This window comes from Trachypithecus francoisi, unplaced genomic scaffold (assembly GCF_009764315.1).
Source record: "Trachypithecus francoisi isolate TF-2019V2 unplaced genomic scaffold, Tfra_2.0 Lachesis_group3, whole genome shotgun sequence".
NCBI classification, from domain to species: domain Eukaryota; kingdom Metazoa; phylum Chordata; class Mammalia; order Primates; family Cercopithecidae; genus Trachypithecus; species Trachypithecus francoisi.
In genome coordinates this window covers 1,243,027-1,265,819 of record NW_022681468.1, presented here as the reverse complement: position 1 = coordinate 1,265,819, position 22,793 = coordinate 1,243,027, and the positions used below count along the sequence as shown (strand labels likewise).

At 57.4% G+C, this 22,793-nt stretch overlaps 1 protein-coding gene across 7 annotated transcripts in view; it reads left to right on the top strand.

The window, feature by feature from the left end:
• The first annotated feature begins 437 nt into the window (after positions 1-437).
• Positions 438-22,793, top strand: part of PACS2 (phosphofurin acidic cluster sorting protein 2) — an 82,315-nt gene continuing 59,959 nt past the window's right edge. For 3 of the 7 annotated variants that reach the window (XM_033191034.1, XM_033191029.1, XM_033191032.1), the window contains exon 1: positions 733-1,057. In XM_033191034.1, the coding sequence (XP_033046925.1) occupies positions 939-1,057 (119 nt within the window). In that variant the 5' untranslated portion in view covers positions 733-938. Of the gene's footprint in view, positions 1,058-22,793 lie in introns of all 7 variants that reach the window. The other 4 variants (XM_033191030.1, XM_033191028.1, XM_033191033.1 and 1 more) reach the window with 3 other exon arrangements.

Here is a 22,793-nt window from a genome sequence, read left to right as displayed (position 1 = left end):
GGCTCCAGACATTTGTTCTCCATTGTCCTGAGTTCAACTCTGAAAAGCGGCGCTGAATAAAGATGCTGGGACGCAAAGAGGGCGCCCGGGGGCATCTGGGAGCCCAGGGGGCTGAGGTCGGGAGCCTGGAGCCCCGAGCGGCTTTGCGTTTTCGCGGCCGCCGCCAGGCCCGGCCACCTCCGTCCCGAGGAACCCGCGCAGGGGGGCGCGGGGGAGGGGCTCGGGGACGGGCGAAGCCAGCACAGCCGGGCCCATCCAGCGGGGGTCGGCAGGAGACAAGGGGCGCGGAGGGCAGCGGGGGCGGGGAGACTCGGGGCATGGCGGGGTGCAGGCGGGAAAGCGTCGAGGGCTGGGAATCCGCGCGTGGGGAGGCGGGCATCGCCAGGGCGAGGATGAGCTTTCCTTAGGGGGCGGCGCCCGAGGTTGGCCGGGACCCAGTGGACCCCGGCGTCTCTCCCGGCCCCTGCCCGCTGCTCCCGGGGGGCGGGGCGGGGCGCGCCGGGCGGGGCCTGTGCGCAGGCGCGTGAGTGCGCGCTCTCGCCCACCGACGGGCGGGGACGCCCCGCGAGGCGCCGCCAGAGGAAGCGCGCGCGCACCTCATTTCCGGCGGGCGCTGCGCCGGCGGCGATTGGACTGGAGGCGGCGAGCTCGCGCCCCGCCCAGCCAATCGGCGGCGCCGGCGCGGGTCGGAGGGCACCGGGCGCGCGCGGGGAGGCCGGGGGCGCGCGGGGCGCGGGCGGGGCGCCGGGCGGGGCGGGGCGGAGCGGCCGCAGCTCGTCGCCGCCCGCGGGCCTGTCCGATGCCCGGCCCGGCCCGTCCCCTCGCAGTCCGGCAGCCATGTGACCGCGCCGCCGCCCTCCGCGCGCCCGGCCCGCCCGCCGCGCGTCCGCGGCCCGGCCGCAGCCCCAGGCCGCCGAGGGAGCGGCGGGGCCGGCGCCATGGCCGAGCGAGGCCGCCTCGGCCTCCCCGGCGCGCCCGGCGCGCTCAACACGCCCGTGCCCATGAACCTGTTCGCCACCTGGGAGGTGGACGGCTCCAGCCCCAGCTGCGTGCCCAGGTACGCGCCGCCCGCCGCGCTTTGTTCCCGCCGGGCACCTGCCGGGGGTGTCCTGGCCGCGGCCTCCGCGCGCCCCACCCCCGGCCCGGTTCCCCCAGCGGAGCCCTGGTTGCCCCCCTCGCGCACCCGCCCGCCCGCCCGTTCGATGCGCGCAGCCGCCGCCCCCTACAGCGCCGGCGAGCGCGGCCCCAGCCCCCCAGGTCCTGAGCGTCCGGGGCCGCGCTCAGCTTCTGAGGACCCTGTGCTGCTCAGGCCCGGCGGGACCTTGGGGCTCCCGGGCGGCGCTCACGTGGCTCGCCGCAACCGCACCTGCACAGCTGCACACCTGCCTCAATGCGGTGCGGGCCGGGGCGACCAGGGTGCTTCCTCTCTTGGGTACCACACGCTTCCTTGCGCGTCCGGCGACACTGTCAGATCTCGGCCTGGGAGCGACCCACGGCGCACGGGGCGCGCAGGACTCGATTGTATCCTCCGTCCAGCGCGCGGTGGAGATGCCCTGTCCTGCGGGGCGGGGTCGTCCTCGCGGGTACCTGGTTGGCGCTGTCTCTCATTTAGAGACGTCTGCAAGCCAGTACTGCTATTTGCGCCTCCCTGTTGATCTTGCTATTGCGGAAGGCTGGCTGCTCTGCACTTGGTAGGGGGCGCCCGGTCGCCCAGCAGTAACGACTGGACAAGGTTTATCCTCCGGCCGTAGCCCAGCCTTCCTTGGACTTGCAGCTTCCCTGTGTCTCCTGCTCAGTTTGAAACTTGTAATTTCTTCATGACTTGGTAGTTCCTGCTCAGGAAGCTCCCAGGCTAAGGAGGAGAAGGAGACACTCTCCGGAAAAGTTCTGGTTCTATTATAGACAGCAGGCTGGAAGAGGAGGCAGGTGGGGGTCGTGAGAGCTCTCCCTGGGGAGATGGGAGGGTGAGCGGACCTTCCAGGCACTGGACGTGTCCAGTATGCCTGGAGGGGACCCCACGTGGCATTGAGTTGTCCCACCACTAGTCAGCTGCAGGTGGGCCTCTCGTGCTTTCCTGTGGCTCCCACAACCTGCATTTCTGAGCGTGGTGTTGGGGTTGCTCTCCTGGAGCGCAGGGTTGGGACCTCAGGGCTTTGGTTGTGCTGAGTGGACAGGAAGGATGCCCACCCAGCACGACTCTTGCACCTGACAGGGCCTCCCGAAGGACCCCGTTTCCATATGAGACCTAAGGGTCAGCGTTTGCCCACCGTCTGGGGCCGAGCACTGCAGATGTGCCTACTTGCTTCTCTTCTGGGAAACCTCTGGGGCCTCAGAGCCGAAGCCAGGAGCATCTCCCCAGGCCTGGCTGCTTCTCCATTCCAGGTCTTGGCGATTGCCTCAATGTCAGGTCCCACGGCCCCACAGCTCTTCTTCTGTCTGCCCCTGGGAGTCACTGCCTCACCCACAGCCCCAGAACCTTCATGCTGGCTGTTGGCGCTCCCCTGCTCCAGCACTGCAGCACATAGCCTTCCCTTGCTGAACCTCCGCAGCAGCTTCCTGGGTCCCTCCGAATGAGCAGCAAAGTCTGTAACCGGAGGGAGGTGGGGGCGTGTGGCAGGAGGGGCCAGGGGCCTTATCAGCCCCACTGTGGAGCTGTGCTCTATTCTCCAGGGGTCTAGAAAGCCCACTCTGGTGTCTGTGGGGAGGGCGTGGGTAGGGCAGGTTTCGAGAAGGCTGGTGAGGACAGTGGGTAGATGGAGGCACCTGGACTGGGCAGCACGGAGTGCTGGGGGGTCCCGGGCTCTGGCCTGGACAGGATTGGGAGGAAGGGTAGGCAGGAGGACAGGGTTTGTTCCGTTGGTGTGGAGTTGATGGGTGGAGGGGCGAGTGGCGCAGCTGTCTGGGCAGATGCAGTTTGTTCATAGAACAGGCTCAGCCTCATAATGAGCTCCTGCCTTTACCTGTCCTGGAATAGGGCCCCTCATAGGCAGGCTTGGCCCCAGCTTTGCTCTGTGCTTGTGCCACCTGTCCATGCATCCTTGGACAGTCTGCTGCTTACTTTTGCTTCGTTCCTCCTGTGTTCTTCTGTACTCCTCACTTGTGCCCAGCCATGAAGTTTCTGAGCTGCATCTGTGCTGATGGCTTTCGGCGTGTTCACTGCTGCGTACTATGCCCTGGCATGATAGTACCTCGGCTCTGCTTCTGTCAAGGGACCTTGGCTTGTTTCCAGTTCTTTTTTGCCAAATACAAGCCCTGTGCTGCTATGGACATCCTTGTGCCTGCCTTCTGTGGTCTTCCTGGATGGGCAGGGCCTGTCTTAAGCATGTGCCGCCAGCTACCAAGATTTATGGTGGGGGTGTGCACGCACTCAGCGTTACTGCTGGGCAGTTTTCCAGAGTGGTCGTGCCTGCTCCGGCCCCCACTGACAGGGATGAGAGTCCCCACCGCTCCACATTTGTGCCAGCATTCATCTGACTTAATTTTTGCCAGTCTGGTGGGTGTGAAGTGGTATCGTGGTTTTAACTTGAATTTCTCTGGCTACTAATTTAGGCCATTTGTACTTCCTTGTCAGTGAAATTCCTGTTCCTTTGCCAGTTTTTCTTTCTCTTTTTTTCTACTTCAGCGTCAGCAGTTTCTTTAGAGATAGTCATCCTTTCTCGGCTGTGTTGAAAATGTCCCCGTCCAATTATTAGCATCTCTTTGCTCTCTGAGCAGTGTCTGGGTGCGCTCCCCGTGTCAGCCTGGTGGAGTGTGCACATTGACCGTTTGCCTGGCTGGGATGCTGGTCTCATTTCAGTTCTCCTTCTGGGAGGCAGCTGGAGAAGTCTGTGCCCCGGAGCTTGAACCGGGCATGCTGGGCTGTCGTTTGGGAGGCCTGGGCCCTGGGTTTCCTTGTGGCACTTTTGGCTCAGCACCGTTACACATGGTGCTCCTAGGTGGCCCTATGCATCAGTGCCTGTCTGTTGCCTCTGCCTGCCGGGTTCCCGGAGTGTCCTCCAGGTGCCCATGTCCCTGAGCACCGCCATCCACTCTTCTGCAGGGGCTGGGCCACTTATCTTGCTCTTCCCACTTGATTGTTTTTTCTGTTGAGGTTTATTAATTTGTATTTGTTTATTTATTTATTTATTTATTTATTTTTTGAGACAGGGTCTCCCTATGTTGCACATACTGGTCTTGAACTCCTGGGCTCAAGTGATCCTCTCACCTCAGCCTCCCAAAGTACTGAGATTACAGGTGTGAGCCACTGCGCCTGGCCATCTTTTTGTTTTTAGAGACAGCGCCTCACTCTGTGGCCCAGACTGGGGTGCAGTGGCTCAATCATAGCTCATTCTAACCTCTAAATCCTGGGCTCGAGCAGTCCTTCCTTCCACATCAGCTTCCTGAGCAACTGGGACTACAGGTGTGCACCGCCGCGCCTGTCTGACTGTTTTGTTTGGTTTGTTTTTTTGAGACAGAGTCTCATTCTGTCACCAGGCTGGAGTGCAGTGGTGCGATCTCGGCTCACTATAACCTCCGCCTCGCGGGTTCAAGCGATTCTCCTGTTTCAACCTCCCAAGTAGCTGGAATTACAGGTGCCCACCACCACACCCAGCTAATTTTTTGTATTTTTTTTTGTAGTAGAGACAGGGTTTCATCATGTTGGCCAGGCTGGTCTCAAACTCCCGACCTCAGGTGATCCACCCACCTCGACCTCCCAAAATACTGGGATTATAGACATGAGCCACCGCGCCTGGCCAGAATTATCTTTTTAAGTTTCACACAAAGCCATGTTTGGTTTATAATTGGAAGTTTTTTGACTCTGTGGAGCAGGTAGGGGAGAATTGACAATTATATGGTACTAAGTCTTCTAATTCATGACCAAGCTATTTACTTAGGTCTTGAATGTATTTTGAGTTTTACGAGATTCTGCTGTCATGCATATCCTTTGTTACCTTTATTCCTAGATGCTTGTATTTTAGAAGTCATAGTAAAAGTCAGCTTTTTATTATGTTTGTTGCAAACATATAGAAATTCAGTTGATTTTTGAAAGAAATCAGTGATTTTCCTGCAAAAGACAAAGTTGTTTCTTTTCAATCCTCATACTTTTATTTCTTTTTCTTGCCTAACTGTGCTGATTGTCACAGTACACTGTTGAATATGGATAGTTGTGTGGATACCCTTGTTCTGTCCTGGCCTTAAGGAAGGTTTCTAGTGTTTTACCATTAAGCACAATGTTTGCTGCAAATTTTTGTGGATACCCTTTATGCAGTTAAAAAGTTCCATCCTATTCATGACTTGCAAAGGCTTTTTAAAGAAATCATTAGGGATGGATGTTGAATATAATCAAATACTTTTATTAAGAGCATTATATAATTTTTATCTTTTCATTGCTATGGTGGTAAATTACATAAATTGATTTTCTTTTTTTTTTCTTTTTTTTTTTTTTTTGAGATGGAGTCTCGCTCTGTTGCCCGGGCTGGAGTGCAGTGGTGCAATCTCGGCTCACTGCAAGCTCCGCCTCCTGGGTTCACGCCATTCTCTTGCCTCAGCCTCCCCAGTAGCTGGGACTACAGGCGCCCACCACCATGCCAGGCTAATTTTTTGTACTTTTAGTAGAGACAGGATTTCACTGTGTTAGCCAGGATGGTCTTGATCTCCTGACCTCGTGATCCGCCCGCCTCGGCCTCCCAAAGTGCTGGTATTACAGGCGTGAGCCACCGCGCCTGGCCTTTTGTTTTTTTTGAGACAGAGTCTTGCTCTGTTACCAGGCTGGAGTGCAGTGGCACGAGCTCGGCTCACCGCAACCTCTGCCTCCCAAGTTCAAGTGATTCTCCTGCCTCAGCCTCCCAAATAGCTAGGACTACAGGCGTGTGCCATCACGCCCCGCAAATTTTTGTATTTTTAGTAGAGACAGGGTTTCACCATGTTGGCCAGGATGGTCTCGATCTCCTGACCTTGTGATCCACCCACCTCGGCCTCCCAGAGTGCTGAGATTACAGGCATGAGCCACTGTGCCTGGCCATAAATTGATTTTCTAACTATTCTTGGAAAAAATACTAGTTTAGGCGTGTTGTATTACCCTTTTAAAAAATCGGTGGATATTTATTTTATTTATTTATTTATTTTTTGAGACAGAGTCTCGCTCTGTCGCCCGGGCTGGAGTGCAGTGGCTGGATCTCAGCTCACTGTAAGCTCCGCCTCCCAGGTTTACACCATTCTCCTGCCTCAGCCTCCCAAGTAGCTGGGACTACAGGCTCCCGCCACCTCACCCAGCTAGTTTTTTGTATTTTTTGGTAGAGACGTGGTTTCACCGTGTTAGCCAGGATGGTCTCGATCTCCTGACCTCGTGATCCACCTGTCTCGGCCTCCCAAAGTGCTGGGATTACAGGCTTGAGCCATCGTGCCCGGCCTATTTTATTTATTTATTTTTTGAGACAGAGTCTTGCTCTGTTGCCTAGGCTGGAGTGCAGTGGCGTGACCATGGCTCAAGCAATCCTCCTGCCTCAGCCTCCTGAGTAGCTGAGACCACAGGTTCATGCCACTGGCCTGGCTAATTTTACATTTTTTGTAGAGACAGGGTCTCGTTAGGTTGCTCAGGCTGGTCTCCAACTCCTGGCCTCAAGTGATCCTCCCATCTCAGCTTCTCAAAGAGCTGGGACTCCAGGTATGAGCCTCCACACCTGTCCACATTGGTGGGTTTAGATGATAAGTATCTTGTTTAGGACTTTTACATCTGTGTCTAAGGTCTGTGTGCTTCCTTTCTTCTGTAGTCCTTATCAGATTTTGGTGCTAAGATTTCCTTGTGAAGTGAGATGAGTATTTCCTCTTTTGCTGTATCATGGTGTAACTAATGTAAAATTGAAATCATTTCTTCCTTGAATGTTTGGAATAATTCACTTATAAAATGACCTGACTGGCTGGGCCCCGTGGTTCACACCTGTAATCCCAGCACTTTGGGAGGCTGAGGTGGGTGGATAACCAGAGGTTAGGAGTTCGAGACCAGCCTGGGCAACATAGCGAAATCCCATCTCTACTAAAAATACAAAAAGTAGCCAGGTGTGGTGGCACGCACCTGTAATTGCAGCTACTTGGGAGGCTGATGCAGGAGAATCCCTTGAACTTGGGAGGTGGAGGTTGCAGGGAGCCAAGATTGCCCCACTGCACTCCAGCGATAGAGTGAGACTCCCTCTAAAAAAGAAAAAATTTCTTTTTTTTGAACTTGCTTTCTGTTTCAGTATGAGGTCAATTTTGATACATGTTCTGTTTATACTTAAAAGGAATGTGTGTTTGGCAGTTGATGGTGCAGTGTTTGTCCATTAGATCAAGCTTGGTTTATTGTGGTCTTCAAGTCTCTTCCCTTTTTTTTGTCTACTAGAAATGTATGTTAAAATCTTATAATCTGAGAGTAGATTTGTCTATTTTTCTAACGTTCTGTCAGTTTCTGTTTTATACTTTTTTTTTTTTTTTTTTTGAGACAGGATCTTACTCTGTCCGCTAGGCTGGAGTGTAGTGGGACGATCACAGCTCACTGTAGCTTTGAACTCCCAGGCTTAATCGATCCTCCCACCTCAGCTTCCTGAGTAGCTGGGACTATAGGTGTGCACCACCACGCCTGGCTAAATTTTGTATCTTTTGTAGAGACTGGCTTTTGCTGTGTTGCTTGGGCTGGTCTTGAATTCCTGGACTCAAGCAGTCTACTTGCCTCCCAAAGTGCTGCGATTATAGGCATGAACCACTATGCCCTGCCACTTTATATATTTTTGAGGCTGTGTTATTAGGTACATACATGTTTAGAAATGTAATTCTAGGTATTTTGAACTTTTTGTCATTGTATGACTGCTTTTATAGCTAGTAATGTTTTTTGTCTTTGGTATTGACTTTGATGCAAGCATTCTTTTAGATAATTTTTGCCTGTTAGCTATTTTTCTACCCTTTTTTAAAACCTTGTATATCCTTACATATTAGATGTGTCTTCTTTGATTATTCAGCATGTATCTAGATTTCGTTTTCATTACTCTGACCTTTTTTTTTTTTTTTTTTTGAGACGGAGTCTCTCTCTGTCGCCCAGGCTGGAGTACAGTGGCGCAATCTCAGCTCACTGCGACCTCTGCCTCCCAGCTTCAAGCGATTCTCCTGCCTCAGCCTCCCAAGTAGCTGGGACTACAGGTGCCCACCACCAAGCCCAGCTAATTTTTGTATTTTTAGTAGAGATGGGTTTCACCATGTTGGCCAGGATGATCTCAATTTCTTGACCTCGTGATCTGCCTGCCTTGGCCTCCCAAAGTGCTGGGATTACAGGCGTGAGTGAATGTGCCTGGGCACTCTGGCCATGTTTGTTTTTAATTGGAACATTGATTTCATTTACATTTATCTACATTGCTGATATTTGGACTCATATATACTGTTTTATTTTGTGCTTTTTATTGTCCTATATTTTTGTTTGTTTTTCTTTTACCTTATTTTGCATTGATTTTTAAATTTCATTTCCCCCCATTATTAGGGAAATTTATCATTACTTTTATTTGTTTAGTAGTTACCCTGTAAAATTTTTTTTTTTTTTTTTTTTTTTTTGAGACAGAGTCTTGCTGTGTTACCCAGGTTGGAGTGCAGTGGTGCAATCTTGGCTCACTGCAAGCTCTGCCTCCTAGGTTCATGACATTCTCCTGCCTCAGCCTCCTGAGTTGCTGGGACTACAGGCACCCGCCGCCATGGCTGGCTAATTTTTTGTATTTTTAGTGGAGATGGGGTTTCACCGTTAGACAGTATGGTCTCGATCTCCTGACCTCGTGATCCGCCCACCTCAGCCTCGCAAAGTGCTGGGATTTCAGGCTGAGCCACCGTGCCCAGCCTTTTTCTTCTTGAGATGGAGTCTCGCTCTTTTGAGACGGAGTCTCACTCTGTTGTCCAGGCTGGCGTGCAGTGGCGTGATCATGGCTCACTGCAACCTCCACCTCCCAGGTCAGGTTTTTCTTGTGCCTCAGCCCCCCAAGTAACTGGAACTACAGGCGCGTGCCACCGCACCCAGCTAATTTTTTTGTATTTTTAGTAGAGATGGGGTTTCACCATGTTGGCCAGATTGGTCTCGAACTCCTGACCTCAAATGATCCACCCGCCTCAGTCTCCCAAAGTGCTGGGATTACAGGCATGAGCCACCACACCCAGCCTACCCTATAAATTTTTTTTTTTTTGAGATGGAGTCTTGCTCTGTCACCTGGGCTGGAGTACAGTGGCATGATCTCGGCTCACTGCAAGCTCCACCTCCCAGGTTCATGCCATTCTCCTGCCTCAGCCTCCCGAGTAGCTGGGACTACAGGCGCCCACCACCATGCCTGGCTAATTTTTTGTATTTTAGTAGAGACGGGGTTTCACCGTGTTAGCCAGGATGGTCTCGATCTCCTGACCTCGTGATCCGCCCATCTCGGCCTCCCAAAGTGCTGGGATTACAGGCTTGAGCCACCGTGCCCGGCAATTACTGTGTATTTTAATTGTTTTTTTTTATGAAGCCCACAAAGCTGTTGTTACTGCTTTATACTGTGAAATTTGATGAGCTTCAAAACTCACCACTTCCTTTTTTGCTCATTCTTCTTTCATCTCAGGAATATTTTCCTCCTGTTGAACATTTGTTGAACATTTGTTCTTAGGATTTCCTTTAGTGAGGATCTGCTGATAACTGCCGTCTCTTTCTGTTTGTCTGAAGATGTTTTTGTTTACCCTCACCCTGAGCAGGGCGTGTGCTGCTTGTACAATGCTGGGGTGGTGTGTGCGCCTCCCACAGGTCCAGGCAGGGTGTCCCTGACTTTGACTTCCAGCTTTGCTCTGAGAGGTCAGCAGCCGTGACACGCTGGAGGGAGACGTCGGGGTGGCTTTGCGGTCATGTCGTCGTTGCTAACGGTCGTCTCATGGTGGGTCCTGATGTGGCTTGTTTTGTGATTGCCTGAGTCGGGGTTACTCATTAGACTTGCTGACTTTGTGGATTGATGATTTTCACGAGTCCTGGGAAGCTCTCACCACTGTCTCTTCCACTGCTGCTTCTGCGCTGTTCTCTGTCTCACCTCTGGAGCAACAGTTGGACATGTTGCTCTTCCTGCCGGATCCTCCGCATCCGTAGATGCACTGGGTGGTGTCAGTGGGTGGCGGCTGGCTGGGGCAGTAGCCTGTCTCCAGCCCTTCCCCCGCCTCTGTCCACATGCTGGGGGGTCTCCTCAGGACGCGTGTTGCCTACCGACCCCCGCCGGCCTGCACGAGTCTCTCACGGTGGGACCCTGTCTGCCTTGCTGGGTGCTGTACCTAGCCCCTGCCCAGAGCCTGCACAGTGTAGCTTCTTGGTGTATGTTCCTGTCATGGAACCAGGTTGTCATGCCAAGGAGTGTGGTTTCATTTGAGTGTGGGGAAGTCACTGGACTATTTAAAGCCTGTGTGTTTGGGAGAGCAGTGCTGCTGGAGCGGTGGTCCACACGGGAGGCGGGGATTGCCTCGGCGTGTGCAGGTGGAGATGGGTGGGAGGTGTTGTGCGGGGCTTGGGACTGGACTTTCGGAGGTGGTCTGCAGTGATCTGGGGAAGACGGGCTGCTTAGAGGGACGGGCTGAGGAAGCTCACCTGGGCAGCCTGTGGCCTGTAGGCTGGGCAGCACTCGGGCTGGGGCCAAGGGGCAGCAGGACAGTGCCCATAGCCCTGGAAGCCTTGGGGATTCAGAGGACCTGGCCCATTGCCGTGGCCAGCACAGTGCGTGCACGCCGCCCTGTCTGCACAGGCAGTGCCCTGTTTTCAAGACGCAGGCCTAGAAACCTCTGGCTGTTCTGTCCTGCTGTCAACACTGCAATCACATGGCAGTGGGTCTCTCGCTGGGGACTGGCTTTTGTGCAGGAGACAGAGGGCAGGGGGCTGCAGTGTCCTTGGGCTAAAGGATGCTTTCCTTGGATCTGGGCACTAGAACCAGCCCTCTCCCTCTCTTAACCCAGCATTCTCACCATGTGTCCCAGGAAAGTTTGATGGAGTGGGCAGCTGCGGTGCTGTGGTGGGGTCGGGGCGCTGCTGCAGAGAGCGGGTCTGCAGTCAGTCACAGTGACGGGGGTCTCTTTGGACCCTGTGACTTGTGTGTGGTGGTGGCAGATGGTGGCATTGCCAAGGCAGGGTGCTCAGGTGCAGGTGGGAAGGGATGGCAGGATGGAAGTTGTACTGTGCTTTCCCCAGGACCAGGGGGCAGGGTGTGGCGTGCTTGTTCCTGCCCGGCCGTGGAGGGTCTCTGTAGGACAGGCTCCTGCTGAGGGCAGCCCTGAGGCCTGTGAGCTGCTGGTCCCGCAGACTGGCTGGGCCTGTTTGGCTCGGCAGCTGCTCTGAGAGGCAGCCCTAAAAATAGCCAAGTGCTGAGAGGCCGTCCCCTTCTGCTCTTCAGGCGCGCGGCGCGCCGATGTGTGCTCAGCTCAGGCTGACTTTGCAGGGTTGTGAGGGTGTTGAGAGCGTGGCTGCTGGTCATAGTGCTGGGGTTGTCAGCAGCTCCTCGAGGGCTCCAGCCTGTGGAGGCCGGTGGCACCCCGTCTCACCCCACGCCCCACAGATGGGGTCAGGCTCTCCAGGAGCCCTGGGGAGCACTGGGTACTGCTGGGCTGCTCTCACGCCCAGTACATTCATGGCCGTGGCTCCAGGTCCTCTGCATGGTCAGGGGCCATGCTGGGTCCCCTGGGGTGCAGGTGCTGCTCAACAGAGGAGTCAGGACCCGAAAGGGACAGAAATGGGCAAGGGAAGACACTGGGGAGGGGGTGGGTCTGCCCTTCCTATGGGGGGTACATATGCCTGGGGCTGAGCAACCTGCTCTGGGCCTGACTGTCCCGCTCCACTGCCCCAACCAGCCTTTCCTCAGCACCGCCTGGTCAAGCTGTGGGCACCCCCTGCCCCTGGACACAGGCAGCACCTGGCCGAGTGCGGAGACGCTCCAGCGGCATCTTCGCCTATGGCCCAGCCCCGAGGGCACCGTCGTGGGGTGGTGGGATGCAGAGGGGCTGGGACACAGTGGTTGTGGAGGGATCAGTGCTGTGGCTTTGGGTGGGGTGGGGTTGGGTTGGGGGAGGGTTTGCCTCAAGGCAGCGGCTCTCTTCAGGGGGTCAGCAAGGAGACAGATGGGTTCTAATGACCCCTGAGTCCTGAGACAAGAGGGGGTGAGCTGGAGCAGGCGAGGGGCTTGGAGGGGCCTTCAGTCCCCACGCAGCCCTTGCGCAGCCTTTTGGGCCAACATCCTGGGCCTTGCTTGGCAGAAGAGTTTGGGCTCCATGGGCTTGAGGTCCACATGGTCAGCTCGCTCGGTCCAACACCGTGTCTCGCATTTCTGTGTCTCGACTGCCCCATGCAGCCCGTGCCCCAAGAGCAGCTGGCAGCAGCCGCCGCGCACGGGCAGCTCAGCCCAGCAGCCCTGGGAGCCAGGTGTGTCTTGAGCTGAGCAGCAAAGTGACCATGCAGTCCAGCCTCCCTTCAGCCTTCCCCAGGACGCCTTTTGTCTTGTGGGGATGGTCAGTGTGGGGGTGACCAGCACCATCTGGAAGGCAGGACAGGATGTGGATCCACGAGGCAGATGCATATCCCTCTTCTCAGATGTTCTTGTTCTGGTGAGCATAGGGAACGGGACTGAGCCTATGCTGATGGGAAGGCCCCTGGCCTTGGGCTGCTGTCCTGCAAGCTTGGCCCCTCTGTTGGGCCCCTCCTCCCTGCCTTTGTTTGCTCTCCAACCTTCTGGGAGTCCCATGTCTGCATCAGGACAGAGGTGACCAGGGACCGGTTGACAGCTAGGATGCCACCAGTGTGTTTTGTTTAATTTGAGCCTCATTTCCCAGTGTAATTCCATAGCTGACCTTGCAAGAGGCATTGACAATATTTCTTTACTGTATGGCCCCCAGCCAGGACTTCCCTATTTTTAGATGCAAAATAATTGGGCAAGAATTTTCATCAGCATTGCACCCTGGGCTCGTGCAGGTGTCTCCAGGGCCGCCTCGAGACCAGCACCCGCCTCCCTGGTCCTGGACACGAGTGGGGCGGGGGCTCCCCCGCAGCAGTGGAGTTGAGGCTTCTCTATGAGCTCGTTCCTGGTCAGTTTGAGGGTGGACATACTGCATCTTCCCAGTTGCCCCGGGAGCACCTCAGGAGGGTGAGCGGCAGGAGGCCGATGCCCTGCTGGCAGGGCGTGTCTCGTGGCCAGGCCTTCCCGGTGCGGCACTGAGTCGGGCCGTTCGTTCCTCTGAGTGCTGGGGAGAGGGATGGCTGCTCAGGCTTTGGGCGGTGCCCGCCGGCGGCTCCAGGAGCTGCCCCGTCGTGGGGCCTGGGAGGGTGTCCTTTCTGCATTGTCGGGCTGCCCCTGTGCCACACAGGTGTCAGGTCGTGAGCCCCTCTGTCTGGCCTAGGGCTCCTTCCCCACCCACCTCAAGCCTGGGATGTGGCCCCACCAGGGACCGGAGGGGGAGCTTTGGCCCTGAAGACCCACCCTGAGGTCTGAGCTCTCCTGGCCTGAGCGTGCTGGCTGCTGCGAGCTCCATGATCACCCTGAGGCCAGGACTCTGCTGTTCCTCCTGGCGGGAGCTGCTGTGAAGCCCTGGGGAGCCTCCCGTCCCGCCAGCCTGCCCCTTGCAGTCAGTCCTGCTGTTCCCTCGGCTCCCGCACTTTCCAGCTTGGCCCTGGGCTTCCTATTTTTCCTACCTGGCTGGACGTACAGGTTGTCGTGCCTTGGAACGTTGAGTCACCACACCCGAATCAGTGCTCTCGTGGCTTGCCTGGCTATGGCTTCAGCCGGAAATGGAGCTGAGCGTGGCCTGTGTTTATAAATACAGCACCTATCAGGTCCAGCGTCTCTGTCTCCTGCAGGAGGCGTTGGCTTTGGACGTGAGGAACAGCTGCAAGGCCACAGGGCCAAGGGGCATCTCACCAGCTGGGAGGCCAGTGTGCCTGACCTGGCCACACAGAGCGAGCCTCAGAAGCCAGCGGGAAGGAGGGCCTTGAGGAGGGGTCCAGGTCAAGAGGCTGCACTGGTGGTAGCCTGAGGGGTGTGCCTGGCCAGGTCAGTGCCTGCCACTACTGCTTGCTGCACTCACTGCCTGAGCATTGGGGATCGTGGGCCTGAGGTGCAGGGACCTCAGCTCCTGTGGGCAGCTCCTCCACCAGCCTCTTGCTTCTCAGACCCTCGGCAAGTGGTGACAGAGGCTGGGGTGGAGTTGTTCTCCTGCCGTGGTCCTGTCAAATTGTGCCGTGGGCAGGGCCAGGAATCACAGCAGGTGTCTGCCGCTAGTGCATGGAGCCTGTGCTGGGGGCAGGGTGGGTGCAGCTCATGCCTCTGGACCTTGCTTGCCGCACTCACCTGGGGAGGATGTGGCGGGGCAGAGGGCGGCTGGCCAGGTTCTCGGACTGCACCTGGCTCTGGCGGGCTATCGAAGGTTTTGGAGGTTTCTTTAATTAGCAACATGCTATCCAGAGATTGCCACTGTGGCTTGAGCGACTCCCAGCCAGACAGCAGGACCATTGACAGCCGAGCCCCGGCTCACCGGCCCAGACCACCCGAGGTTTTGCTGGGGATTTTATCAGAACAGTGCCTCCCCCAGGATCCGTCCACCTTCAGTGGACCAGGCCCTGCAGTGGTTCCAGTGACTCCCTGGGAAAGTTTCCAGCACTGATGAGGGGGTGACTCTTGGTCAGAGGTTGAGTGTTTCCCTGGGTGTGGAGGTGTGCAGAGAAGAGAGGGGTGCAGTTCGTGAAGGACAGAGAGCGTAGGCCGTGCCCCCTGCGCCCAACCCCGGAGTGGCCAGCTTTCCTTTGACTGGGGAAGAGGCAGCTGTCCAGGGTTGTCCTCACCTCGCCTCCTGGAGAATGTGGTCCCTTCAGAAAGGGGACCCGATAGTGGGTGACCTGGTGCCCACCACCTGCTGCCTCCCCGGGCCTTCCTGGGGCTTAGCAGCTCAGGAGAGGAGGGAGCTCAGGCTATGGCTGCTCTGTGAGTTGGACACAGATGCTCCAGCTGCTGGGCCCAGCAGTGTGAGTGGCCACAGAGAACAGGGGCCCAGAGGCTGCTGTCGGGGACACTGGCAGCAGTTGCGCTCTGGGCTCGCCATCCCTGAAGCTGGAATATTCCACAGGCACCACGCACTTGCTGGAGGTACTACTTGGGGGTCGGCTGTGGCCGGGCCTCCCAGCAGCCCTAGTCTTGGTGCATGGCTCCTGCACCCAGCACCTTTCTGCTGACCTGAACACCCAGGGCACAGTGGCAGCAGCATCATTAGGATTTTCAACTAGCCATTCGCGTTAAGAGTGAAGAGAAAACCTTGTTAGATTAGACTCATTGAGAAAAAGACTCCAGCGAATCTCTTGCCTGGTGTCTTTGCAGTCGCCTCCGAGGGTCGCGAGGCAGGGCAGCAGCCCCTCAGTGCCGGTGTGGCCCAGCAGCACCTCTTTTGCATATTATTGACCTAGAGAGAGAGGTCAGTTGGAATTCAGAGCTGCACAGTCGGGAAATTCGTGGCAGCAGAGAATTATAGATGCTCTAGGCATTCGATGAATCCTCTCCACCTTGCTGTGGGGTTCATTCAGGGGAGCAGTGGGGAGTGTGCTGGGAGTGAGATCAGAGGGAGGACTCCCTGGAGGCTGGCCCTGCGCCCTGGAGACCCCGTGGCCCTGGTGCCGGCTGCATCCTCTGGGGCTCCTCATCTGTCTGCAGAGGAGGAAGCTGTGGAGCGAGCGTGTGTACAGGAGCAGTGTGGGCTGCACAGAGGCCTTTGTGGGGGCGCCTGTGGTTTGCAGGGGCCTGGCTGTGGCTGCCCTGTGTGATCTCTGTCCCCGTCTTCTCCCGGCTTCCCTCGGGCCCTGTGTGTCCAACTTGGCACTTCAAGATTTGCTCCCTGACAACTGTTGCCTTTCCCAGAAGAGAAGTCCCTGGAACCAGGGCCAGCCTGCTGTCACCTGCCTGCTGCTCCTGCCCCACCAGCACCATCCTGGGTCCAAACTGGCCGACAGTCTAGGGGGTGCTCAGGGCCTCCGGGAGCTCTGGGAGAGTCTAGGATGCTGTAGATCCTTGAGCTCTTGGGGCAGTAGAGTGGGGGTCTGGGGTTCTGGACACCTTCTGGTGTCAGCCAAGTGGCAGGCCCCTTCTGGGCTTGGTGGCGGGGCTTCTCGTGATGGCTCAGGGAGATCCAGACAGCCCCCTTGTCTAGGTGCGCACCTGGAGTCTTTTCCTGAGTAACGTGCGAACAGGCCCTGCAGGGCTCTAGTGCATCAGCTCCTGGACTGCAGGCAGCAGCAAGCTCTGCCATGTGGTACTGCTTCTCATGGAGAGGAGACCACCAGGCTCCTTCCAGGAGGGCGAGGTGTGTGTAGCAGGAGCGTCCAGGCCTGGAACTCGAGCTATGGTGTCGTGGCGCCAGCTCAGGAGCCAAGCACAGCTGGGAGGTGAAACCCACCCCTGTGGTCTGCACGTCACGCCAGGGCTGAGTTCCCAGCTGGGGCGCCCTGGGCGGCACAGGGTGGGCTCTGGACGCCTGCTGGGGGTTTCAGCGAGAACCAATAAGGGTTGAGCTGGAGCATCCAAGAAGCCTGGGGTCCGTGTGTGGGAAGGAACGGGGACAGGAGCCTCCAAGAAGCCTGGGGTCCGTGTGTGGGAAGGCGGGGACAGGAGGTTGTGAAGGGCGCATGGGTTCTGGGAGGCTCACTGTAGTGGAGATGTCCTGCCTTAGACGAGGTCACGCAGAGGAAGGTTACCGTGCTGCGGAGTTTTCTTTCCGAGCACGAAATGCTCACCTCCTGGAGGGAGTGGGGCTGCAGCCAGCCCTGACCCAGCTGGGGGTGCGGCTGCTCTCGGGACCCCAGGTCCCAAGGTGGCAGCTAGTGCAGCCTAGGCCACACCAGCACCACCCCTCGCCCCTGTCTCCACGGAGCACCGTGGGACTCTGGCATCAGAGTCCTGGGGCCCCACCCGACACCCACACATTTCCTGTCTTTTCTCAGGCAATCGCCATGGTACCCGGGGCTGGTCTTGTTTCAGCTTCCTGGCAAGTGCCCTGTGGTCAGTCATTTCTGTCCTCGCCTTTACCTCAAATTCTGGTTTTTGCCTTAAGTGCATTCCCAACTCCATCTCTGTGCCAGCTGTGCCCCGTGCGGCCTCTGCCAGCATCTCCTGCTCACGTAACATCAACTTTCTGGGTCCTCGGTGAACAGCTTTGTTGAATGCCAGGGTTGGCTTTTGTTTGTTTGTTTTTTGTTTTTTGAAACGGAGTCTCACCCTGTGGCCTGGGCTGGAGTACAGTGGCACAATCTCGGCTCACTGCAACCTCCACCTCCCGGGTTCAAGCGATTCTCCTGCCTCAGCCTCCCGAGTAGCTGGGATTACAGGCATGAGCTACCACACCCAGCTAATTTTTGTATTTTTAATAGAGACGGGGTTTCACCGTGTTGGCCAGGCTGGTCTTGAACTCCTGATCTCAGGTGATCCACCTGCCTCAGCCTCCCAAAGTGCTGGGATTACAGGCTTGAGCCACCACCACGCCTGACCTGGGTTGGCCTTTAACTGGCACGTTTAGTCTGTGTTTCTGTGTGATGATGTAGTTGCATGTATTCCTGTCATTTTGATCATTTTGATTCTGTTTATTATGCATTTCCTTTGCTACGTTTTGTTATTTTCTCCGTGGAAATTAAGGAAGGATCAAGATTGAGTTTATTTTTATTTTTGAGGCAGGTTCTCACTCTGTTGCTCAGGCTAGAGTGCAGTGGGATGATCATAGCTCCCTGCAGCCTCAAACTCGGGGGCTCAAGTCATCCTCCCATTTCAGCCTCCTAAAGTGTTGGGATTACAAGCATGAACCATTGTGCCTGGCCTGAGTTTTCTGTGTTACCCACTCCAAGAAATCTGGTTTGTAGTCCTTTTAACTGTTACTGATTTGCTGTGAAAGACCTGTTGACATTTAAGGATAGTCAACAACCCTCCCACCCTCCAAAGGTAGGAGAGCTGAAATGCAGGAGAAACAGCAATGCCTTTGATGACTGGGACTTTGCTGCTACTTTGCTCACCCGGGGCCCCGCTCTTCCCCAGGATAGTTTGTGTTTTCCTGGAGCACATCCTTCAGAAGCTCTTTCAATCTTTCAGTGCCTGAAGATGGCGTTTTTGTCCCCCTCATACCTGGGGATCACAGCGTTCTAGGTTGACAGTTTTGTCTCCTCAGTACTTTGACAATTGTTTTATTGTCTTGTCTCTGTTGTGGTTTTGAGGAGTCTGTGATCAGCCTGCTCCTTGTTCCTGGCAGGACACCTGTATGCTCTGTGGTTGCTTTTAGCATTTTTATTTTGATTTGGTCCCTCTCCTGCCCCCAAGGGCCAGTAGGTTTCAGACACCTTCCTGGGGTTCCCTGGAGGGGAGCAGCCTTGATTCCTAAACAAGATCTGTTATTAGCATTGCTTTTGAGCCTCCTTGGGAGTCGCTGAATACAAGCATCTCTCTTCTTGTTTTGGAAGAATCCTCAGTCAGACATTGCATCTCCTTCCTTGGGTGGAAGCTGCTCGGTCACTGTCCTACGCCTCGCCGCGGTGCTGCATGTGCCTCCGCGCCTGCTTCTCCTTCCGTGGGAGCCCCTCCCAGCCCCTCCCTGGCGCCGGGAAGCCCAGTGGTCCTGCCCTCTGTGGGCTGTGTTGAGAAATGTTGCCGGCTAGTCCCAGACCCACAGCATGGAGCACGGGGGTTTTGCCTGGTGCCGGTGATATCAGTGGGGAGTGAGAGGAGCAGGTGGCCCCCTCGGCCATGTTCAGGGTGTGCCTGTGTGGCCGACCACCTCCAGGGCTGAGACCACACAGGAAGCAGTTGGGTTTGTGAGAACCCCCATGGGAAGCTGTGCTGATCCTCCCCTGAGCCTGTGACAGCTGAGGGCACAGGCAGTGAGGTGGGGCTCGGTGCCTGGGGCTGAGTTGGGAAGGTTTTGTGTCTGACCCACTTCTTCCCAGGTGGGAACTCCCTCCTCAGGCACTGCATGCTTCTCTGCGACACCACAGCCCAGGTCCCGGGCCTCTGCCTGGTCCTCTTGTGGGCAGTCCACAGACCTGGAGCCCAGGAGGTGGATTCTGAGGTCTGAGTCCCCCGCGGGACAGCAGTTCCATCCTCTGGTCCCTCTCCTGTCCCCAAGGGCCAGGAGGTTTCACACACCTTCCTGAGATTCCCTGGAGGGGAGCAGCCTTGATTCCTAAACAAGAAGTTGGTCCTAAGTGCACCCTCTTGATGTGGGGCAGAGAAGAAATCTGAGACAGTCTCATGCCCCCACCGCCATCGTTCCCCCACGTTTTTGTGGGGGTGCTCAGTCTGTGCTCTGTCCCCACCCTGGGCTCTGCTCCCGTGGGCGGCATCATGGTTTCTCCTCTCTATGGAGCGTGTGTTGGGCCCCTGGGGATGGATGCAGGCTGAGCCTGGGCCCATGTAGACCAACTGATATGGGTTGTGAGAGAGAGAGAGAGAGACAGATACACGCTCATGCACATACACACGTGCACACACCCATGCACCGTGCACGCACACACACACCCTGGCCCTGTTCCCCGCCAGTCCCCACCACCTCTTGCTGCAGGTGCTCCTGGTTCCCTCTCTTCACCCAACAGCTGGAGTCATCCTCCTGCCCACATCCGTGCCCTGTGCAGAGCAGGTGCTGGTTCTGCCTTCCCCTGGCCTGCCCCAGGCGGGGACACTACACTGGGAAGCTGCCCCGTTGCAGGCGTTCCCACGGTGCTGCTGCCGTGTTAGCTGTTTGCAGCACAGGCTGGTCAGTCCTGGGGCGCTGTACAGACTCTCCTGGAAGCCTGTCCCTGGCGTCCTGTCCTACTGGGGGCACGGTGTCCTGTCCTACTGGGGGCACGGTGTCTGGGCAGAAGGTTCTGGCTGCCCCCTGGGGTGCTGGCTTGTGTGACCTGGCCTTGCTGGGCCCAGTGACATGCAGTCTGGGGATGTTCCTGGGACCCGTTGGGCTTGTGGTGGCCACTTAGGAAAGCTGAGCACTGAAAGTGCCAAAACCTGGGACACCTTCTTGCAGGCCCACCCTTCACCCTTTGCCACGTGGGCCATTAGGGAGGGAGGAGGTGGGAGGTTTTGGCAAAGCAGCCCAAAGGTCCAGGCAGACCCAGGGCTGGTGACCGGCCTGGCCTCTCACCCTCCTCACTGAGAGTCACAGCCTGTGGCCCATGGCAGGGCTGCCCAGGACAGGGGCTTGGCCCGGAGGCCTGCAGTGCGAGGCCTGGCCCACAGGCCTTCCCAGAGGGGGTTCTGGGAGCTTCCCCCAGCTGTCACAAGCACCTGCCTGTGCCTCGTCTGTGCTAAAATAGCCCCTGCATAGAAACGCCCTTGCTGGGCAGGGCCCATTCCTGCTGGAAGACACCTGTCAGGTCCCTTCCTGCCTGGGGCCATGTGGAGTGGCCAGCCTGGGGGTGGTCGTGGGGTGTCGGGGGCCTGGGCCTGGATCCACGATCGCCTGTCTCGTTCAGAACCTTGCCTGGCTTCCCTTGCACAGCTGCCCGCAGGCAGTGGCCCCCGCCTGTTCGGCCTGTCTCCTCCTGCACTGGACCCGTCTGTCTGCCTTCCCCTGACACCTCTTCTTGCCAGACTCTAGGGCCAAGGGAGTGGGCCCTGGCTGCAGAGGCAGCGCCAGCCAGCCAAGTGGGTCAGCCCACAGACCCCACCTGACCCCAGGGCAGCCTGGCCAGGAGGGCATGGGAAGGGGAGAGCTGTTTCCACCTTGAGGCTGACACAGACCAGACCTGGCTCCATCCTGAGCAGTAGAACGTATGTGCAGGGCCTCACCCTCTTCCCTCTGTCTACATAGAGCTCTACCTGAGGCCCAGTGTCTGCACAGAGCTCCACCTGAGGCCCAGTGTGTGTGTGTAGTGCTCCACCTGAGGCCCAGTGTGTGTGTAGTGCTCCACCTGAGGCCCAGTGTGTGTGTAGTGCTCCACCTGAGGCCCAGTGTGTGTGTAGTGCTCCACCTGAGGCCCAGTGTGTGTGGAGTGCTCCACCTGAGGCCCAGTGTGTGTGGAGTGCTCCACCTGAGACCCAGTGTGTGTGTAGTGCTCCACCTGAGGCCCAGTGTGTGTGTAGTGCTCCACCTGAGGCCCAGTGTGTGTGTAGTGCTCCACCTGAGGCCCAGTGTGTGTGTAGTGCCCACAGCTGAGTTAGCCCAGGCTTGTGGTCATGCTCACAGGTGCACATGGCCATGCAAGTCACTGAGCATGGACCCAGATGGGGTGCAGCCCAGAGCGTGCACTGCGGAGGGAGCTGTGGAATCCCTTCCCAGAGCCCCTCTGGTCTGGCAGCCTTGAGCGTGTGTGCACGGTATGGGAGGTGGGACCAGAACTGGGAGGGGCTCCCCTCCATGGGGTTGGGGTTCCCCTCCAGCTGTTGGTGAGGCACGCTGCACATCTGCATATCTGTGCCTGGGACTGCTGGGCTGGAGGTGGAGGAACAGGGAATGGCCCCTGGGCCTTTGGGTGACTGAGACAGAAGTACAGGCCCAGCAGGTCTGAGGACAGGGTCTCCTGATGGCTGGACCCAGCTTGGACAATGGCCGGCAGCTCCCAGCCTTGCCACAGGCTGGCTGGAACGCTTGGTATGGTGGAGCCCAGCGCCGAGGGCCGGACGTGTGTTTGCAGCATTGTCCTCACAGCCACCTTGGAGGCCTCTCTGCTGTGGGGCAGATGCTGTTCCTGGAGCTGTGGTGCTTCCAGGGGCACCCTGGGCTCAACTTGGCCCCCATAGGCCAGTGCCTGATGTAGCTGGAGGCTGTGTGGCGGCGACGCTCTGGCCGGCCCCTGGTGTGGCTGTGGCGCGCTGACTCCAGTACCATCACATTCCTTCCCTATTCTGGGGCAGGTGGGGACCACCTCTTCACCCTCCCTCATGTGCAGGGCTGGCCTCTGCTGAGGTGACCCCTCATTGGGCTGAGGCTTGGAGACCCAGTGGTCCCAGCCCTTGGTGCAGTCCATCCACCAGGCACCTGACTGAGCCTGAACCTCTCGCTCCACAGCAGCCACCTTCGCCCTGACTGCTGGCCGGCGGCGACACTGAGAAGGCACCCTGACCTTCTGTCCTCATTAGCAGGGAGCAGCCACGTCCAGATAAGGCTGGACATTGGAGAAAGCTGAGTGAGGCTAGCTAGAGCTGGCAGCTACCCCGGGCCGCCTGGGCGACTCTTGGGACTGGCTGGGTGGTAAGTGCTGGCGGTGCAGGGGCAGAGAGCCCCGTGGAACTCTCTCCGTGAGGATGGTGGTGCCCTGGGACCCGGCTGCGAGGATGGCCGTGCAGGCACCTGGAGGCTGGGGATGGCGGGGCGTGGGCTGAGCACTTGGGGCACCAGCCTGTGACATTCCTCTGCCCAGGGGCAGCAGGGTATGGAGCGCGTGTGGCCAGCTGCCGCCACAGGGCCCCAGCTCCCACGCGGGCAGGCTTGCGACCGCACCAAGGGGGCAGCTCTTGGAGACAAAAGCTCCTCAGTTTTCCCTTCCAGCAAAACACAGTCAGCAGGTTTGGGACCAGCTGCCTCGGGTCTTAACCATCTGTGCTCTGCGCGCGCCCCCACCCCCATGCCTGCCTGGAGGAAAGCGGTGGGGTTGACGTGCGCCTCGAGGGCCAGCTGGGTGCCGGTGCGTTTCTCAGAAATCCGTGAAGTGCTCCCTTGTCCTGCTTGGGTTCTGTGCTATCCTTGGGAGTGGTGCGGCTGCATGCCAGGGCCACAGAGTTGGTCACGCAGCCTCTCGAGGAGGCCTTGAGCCAAGCACAGGATGCAGCCCAGCAGTGATGGCGAGTGGCAGGACAGAAGAGACCTTGGTTCACGCC